Genomic DNA, 6,177 nt, shown 5'->3' with positions numbered 1-6,177 from the left:
TCGTGAGGCTATGGGTAATATCTATCTTTAAACATTTCTGGAATCCGGGCAAGTTGTCCCCGAGGTAAATTTTAGGAATCTTCTAATGTGGTTTGGGTAATTACTCTAAAAGCTAAATTATGAACTTTTGAGTATATTGATTAAAGTATATAACATTTGACTAGTTTTGGATTGTTCGGCATCGACTTGAGGCTTTTAAAGTGGATTAGTGGACCGGAAGTGAGCTTGGAAATGAGGTAAGTATCGTGTCTAACCTTGAGGAAATTCATCCCCATAGGTGTATCTTTATTGTGTATTGCTTGTGTGTGCAGCTACGTACGCACGAGGTGACGAGAGTCCGTGTATAGCTATATTCCATGATATGTCCGGGTTGATTCAGATCCACATCATGCTTTTAATTGTACTATTGTGTTTATCTTACGTATTGATTGTCTTAAATAGAGTTGAGATTAGGGATTTAAAGTTGCAATTATTGATTTAGCCTTCTTATTTTGAAAAATTGAGGAATACTTAATAACTATGAAAAATCCATGTCTTCTTGCCTCACAAGTACTTCCGCGGGCGAGTAAACTTCTGTATTCTAATGGGATCGGGACGTTCGCCTCGGCAGTATGATAACACCACTCTTATGGGATCTGGCCGTTCGTCTCGGCAGTATGATAACACCACTCTTATGCGATCTGGACGTTCGCCTTTGCAGTATGATGGTAATACTATTCTTATGGGATAGTCGTTCGCCTCGGTTGTACTGAGTACCACTATTCTTATGGGATCGGAACGTTCACCTCGGCAACTTCGTGCTTAATAATCGAAACGGGTTCCAGTTTGGATAATTGAGTTAGTGCCTTAACAACCAGTTATGAGATGTTGGTGATGTGTTACAGACTCGTGCTGTATTTATTGTAGTTGCTTTTATTTGTCTCATTGATACCTGTTTTATGCTGACCATGTCTACTTTATGCACTTTTATTATTATTATTAACCTTTAGTAAGTATCAAGTCAACCCCTCGTTACTACTTCTTCGAGGTTAGACTAAATACTTACTGGGTACGCATTGTTCTCCGTACTCAGGCTACACTTCTGCATTGATGAGCAGGTACTGAGACATGTTCCACCCAGTGGTCACACAGGCGCGTAGCCGGTCATCTACGGAGATCTAGGGGTGAGCTGCTTGCCTTGCTATGATCCGCAGCACTGGAGTCTCCTTCCATCTTATTTACTATTCCTATCTATTACTTTCAGATAGTAGTTTTAGTAGTTTTGAATATTCTCTAGATTGCTCATGTACTCGTGACGCCGGGTTTTGGGGACTTGTAGCACTTATGTACTGATGTATTTGTTATTTCGATCACTGCAGAGTATGTATTTATTATGTTGATATTTGTTTAAAAAGACTTAACACAGTTGCATGAAATTTAGTGTAATTAAAAATATGTTAAAAAGGAAAACTTCCATACTAATTTGTTAAAGAGGGGTAAATAAATAGTAGTTACACTTGTGGGTTTGCCTAACAGCGGTGTTAGGCGCAGTCTCGACCAATTGCGAATTTGGATAGTGACAAAATCTCTCTAAAACGCTTTTCAAAAAGTAATTTTAGGGAGAAACTACTTTTTCCCTTTCTCAATAACAATTGCTTCTGCTCAAAAGTGCTTTTCTTTTTCTTTTAAATGTTTGCCAAACACCTTAACTTAGAAATAAAAGCATTTCTGGACAAAAAAAAAATACTTTGGGCCAAACATGCTATTAGTTGCCTATAAAGTCCTGCTTGTGCTATACACACATAAAAATATCCACAAGAATTCCTTTATGTTTTACAGGCTGAACTTGTATAATTCTTACATTTAGAATGTCAAAAAGATGAAACATGCAAACTCACTATAAACTTCTGTCCTGAATGGGATGTAAGAAATGATAAACTGGAATATAATTCGAAAACATTAGCATATTACATGATACAATCTAACAATCAAAAAAGGCATCCCACAAGGTATCCCGCGTTCACGCCAGGGTTCGAGGAAGAACCGCATCCTAAGGGGTATGATATAGATAGCCTACCATAATGCAAGTATTAGTGGCTGCTTCTACGGCTCAAACCCTCATTCTGATTCCCCGTCCGAGAAGGCGCACCAAATATCATTCAACTAATCCACAAACTTGGACTCTATTTACAGCTTTTCTTGCCTAATATCATAAGATAAAACATAAGTGAGCAAAGTAACACAGTACAATAAAAAGAAACATACTCCATCTTTGTCATAGACTCATATCAAGAAATATCAATTGATATATGGAAGGAAACTATTGATTTTTTATTCAATAAAGAGGCAGTATTTGAACCACAACTGATTTGATAGCAGAACTGGTGTGGAAAAGATTATACTTATAGTCAAGTGAAAGGGAATGAGCAATCTGTATTGTAATTTGTAAGCACATTCAACCTTACTCATATAATGGTGAAAGATGTTTGATTACTTAAGCCTAGTTTTTCAAAGATTCAACAAAAATTTTAAGGACATTGTACAAAAAGAGAAAGACTCACCTCCTTATCCCAATTAGTGCATATATTTATCGCTATAAGCGCCACATTTTGCACTAACAATGCACAAATGATTCCCATCCATAGTCCCTAAAAGTAGGAACATAAATCAAGAACAGAAGGTTGAGATTTGATTGTGAGTGTTTGAGGGGCTGAGGGCAACTATTTAAAGAGTAATAGAGATATACCATTCCTCCAGTGTGGAAGACAAATGCAAAGAGCACAGAAGAAGGTAATCCCACAACATAATAAGCCCCAAGATTGATGAATGCACAGAGTTTTTGCCATCCACATCCTCTAGCAGCACCTGAAAAATGCAAAAAACGAGCATAATACTCTTAACACGTTTATCGTTCTTGCTCCAACTATCAAAAGATTGGAGTAATTTTTCAACCTGAAAGCACACATTGGAAGCCGTCCAAGAAATCAGATAAAGCAAGCAAAGGCAATATCTTGGCGACATATCTGATTACTTCTTCTTCATTGCTGTATAGCTTCCCCCATACAAAACGAACCAAAATGGTGGTGGTCGCGATTATCAATCCTACTGAGATGGCCACTACCACAATAACATATAAAGCTAATCGTGCTCCTTGTGGACGACCAGCCCCTAGTTCATTTGAAACTCTTGTACTGAAGGACAAGTTGAGATCTTTTCTTTCAACAACAATGAAGAATAATAATGATACTAATCAGATCATGTGAGAACAATGCATTGACTTACCTTATAGCAGCACCAAGTCCTACTGAAACCATGTATACCATCCAACAAGTATTGAGACTGAAAAGAATTTCAAAGAATTTGTGTAATGGTAGTTATCGATCTTTTCTTGTTCGAAGAAGCAAAATAAGCAATGAGCTTGATGTTAATAGAACGCGCACCTTATTGATAATACTGATGTCTCTAATTTAGGATTAGGAAGAAGGCCAGATAATAGAACAACCATCTCAAATGACCAATATTCAAAGCTGTAAATCAGAATGATATAAAGTAAAATGTTACTCAGTTAGTGGAAAGAACAGAACATAGAAAGCTTAAAGCTGAAATAGAAGACATAATTCATATATGATTTAGAAGACATCGGTTATTTAGGGGAAAATGAGAATAGACTTACCAAATCATAATTGCAGAAGGAATGGCAAGCTTGAGAAAATCCAGAACATCATGCAAAGCTTCCTTTGAAAAACCAGTCCAAGTTTTTCTACAGGCTGGGAAAAATTTAATATAACCAGCTAATAAAAACACATTAACCCAATATGAAATGGCATTAGCCAAAGCAGCCCCTTTGCTTCCAAGACCAATCTTGAATACAAAAATCCAACATATAAGAATGTGGAACAAAGCTGTGAAACCAGAGGTCAACATCATCGGCATCACTATATTTTGAGTCTGTAAAAATCTATTGAGGCATTGAAGTATGCCATACGCGAAAAGTCCTGGGATCATCCATCGATTAAATTGTCCTGCTTCAGCAGATATATCAGGGTCTTGATCACAAGCGATAAGAATGGTGCTGGTGTTGAACCATATCAGTAAAAGCAAAATGCTCAATACAAGAAGAACTAGCATTGCTCTCTGTGTGTAAATGCCAAGCATGTGGTATTGCTTAGCTCCATAGGCTTGCCCACATAATGTTTCCAGTGCACTTCCCATTCCTAACTACCAAAAATTTGTGAGAGACAGTAAGTTCAGAAATAAATCAAGGAGTAAAATAATGAACTTTGGAAGTGGGAAAACATCGTCGAGAACTAGAACTTCACAATAAGAAAAGGAACTAGCTCCAATTAGCACATCGTGCACGTAGGTGGATTTTGCGTGCATTCTATGAGTTCAACTCAACCCATTACTTTAAGCGCGATATATGTATACATATGCCAAAAAAATACTTAAAATGTATACATGTAACAAAAAAGGGGAAATGTCCTACATGTGAGTACTGTCTAAACTATTGATTTAACTAACTGGAAATAACTAATTATGTTTGTGATGAAACCTATAAACCGATCACTGATCCAATTTGAGTAACCTGCAAGATAGACTTCAGCAGAAAACTGAAGAGTAACAGTAACAAGTGATTGAGTTCTGTAGTTCTTCATATAAATTATTGACTCTAGATATATAGTAATAGGGAGAAGACAAAATTGTTTCAAGTACCGAATGACACACATTAACACATTTGGAACCTACAAACTCTAAATCATGGATTCGCCTCTTTTCGTGCAAGATAAAAATCAAGTCAACAACCACTTAGCATGATTTGAACAGACAATAGTAGTCAACAAAAGAACTTACCAAAACACTGAATCCAGTGACTGAAGCAAAGGAAGTAGCCATTGAAGCGCCAGAGAGAGCCAACTCTCCTAAGTGGCCAACGAACATTATGCTAATAATTTGCAGACAATACTGCAGAATATTGACTGCTATAAGAGGAACAGCAAGTCCTAGCTGCTTTTTTGCTTCTTCAATAATCTCTCGTTTTCCTATTCCATAATCTTGTTCTTGTGCTTCTTTCTTATCAAAATCATGGCCTGTTGTTTCTTGGTTTGACACTAATAGAGCTTGCAGACCTGAACTTTGACTTTCCATTTTGCTTTTGTCCCTTTTCTGGTTTATTCAAGAAATATAGTCCAAGAAAGAAAGAGGGATATCCATCACGAAATAACACGTTGACCCATTTTGCATAGACAATGCAATAGTTTACATTTGGACAATGATTTGTCACGTTATCAAGTTGTGGTTCCCACCATAGATAGCGATCTATTGCATAATAAAAAATTGGTTATCAGAGTTGAAAGAGAGACTGGTCTTTACAAAGTTCATATTTTACCAGATATTGTTCCATTTTTTTAGTGACAGAATCGAGCCATTGAATTTGAACATCTCACACTAATCGGACACCTTCATTGCTCGATTAAATAAGAAAGACAGGATTAAATTGGCAAGAAAATTCAAATTGTGACAAAAAACACTAGGTGATTTATTCTCATATGTCAAAGTTGTTTCCTACGTAATTTGTTCCACTTGTTTCGGTGAAAGATAGCTGGTGCACGAGAAATTAGTTAAGGTTTGCACAAACTGTTCCAACACCATTTATATTAAAAAATCAAATGAAGTATCAGATCTAAAGCTAGAACAATAAAGATAGCTGGTGCACGAGGAATTAGTTAAGGTTTGCACAAACTGTTCCAACACCATTTATATTAAAAAATCAAATGAAGTATCAGATCTAAAGCTAGAACAATTGAATCGTCGTTATGTTTATTGGAATTATGGTAAATCAGCAACAACACGAGCAGATAAATCAGCATATACACGAGCAACAACATACTGATTTTACAAAGAATTAACCAATAGGATAAATTAGTGAAGTCGTATAAAGTCATACTCTTATTAAAGCTCATGAATCCTGAATCAATAACATTTTTTTGGTGCAATGACCAGTTGAATATTGTCTCGTTGGCAAAAGCTCTTTATTTTTTCTCTATAATATCTTGATAAAACTTCAATATGTTTGATCTCTAACTACTATATGATTCTTCTTGATAGTGCATAACTACTTAATGAAAAAGGAAATAACCTCACAAATCTCACTGTTCGGTTATATAGTATTGGTAAATCATTCTGCTTCAACGTTAGGTG

The 6,177-nt window shown here is 36.2% G+C and overlaps 1 protein-coding gene across 1 annotated transcript; it reads right to left on the bottom strand.

Moving 5' to 3' along the window:
• Positions 1-1,790: 1,790 nt before the first annotated feature.
• Positions 1,791-5,220, bottom strand: LOC107776035 (protein DETOXIFICATION 16-like). Its single transcript, XM_016595847.2, has 8 exons — positions 4,831-5,220; positions 3,653-4,197; positions 3,420-3,506; positions 3,262-3,318; positions 2,932-3,170; positions 2,726-2,844; positions 2,541-2,627; positions 1,791-2,182 (listed from the first exon to the last, which is right to left on the bottom strand). Exons 1-8 carry the CDS (start codon positions 5,122-5,124, stop codon positions 2,135-2,137), a joined length of 1,476 nt encoding a protein of 491 aa, XP_016451333.1. The 5' UTR covers positions 5,125-5,220; the 3' UTR covers positions 1,791-2,134.
• Between the last annotated feature and the right edge of the window lie 957 nt (positions 5,221-6,177).

The sequence above is a fragment of the Nicotiana tabacum genome, chromosome 12 (assembly GCF_000715075.1).
Source record: "Nicotiana tabacum cultivar K326 chromosome 12, ASM71507v2, whole genome shotgun sequence".
Taxonomy (NCBI): Eukaryota; Viridiplantae; Streptophyta; class Magnoliopsida; order Solanales; family Solanaceae; genus Nicotiana; species Nicotiana tabacum.
Note: the sequence above shows the minus strand (reverse complement) of the source record. Positions and strands in the feature narration are given on the sequence as shown.

What these genes read in the sequence shown, in the direction of transcription:
- LOC107776035 (XM_016595847.2), bottom strand. Translation starts at nt 5,124, where the DNA reads ATGGAAAGTCAAAGTTCAGGTCTGCAAGCTCTATTAGTGTCAAACCAA. An exon ending in TCTTCCACACTGGAGGAATG is followed by an intron (nt 2,628 to 2,725) that starts GTATATCTCTAT and finishes TCCTACTTTTAG; the next exon opens with GGACTATGGATGGGAATCAT. An exon ending in GCACTAATTGGGATAAGGAG is followed by an intron (nt 2,183 to 2,540) that starts GTGAGTCTTTCT and finishes TTATGATATTAG; the next exon opens with GCAAGAAAAGCTGTAAATAG.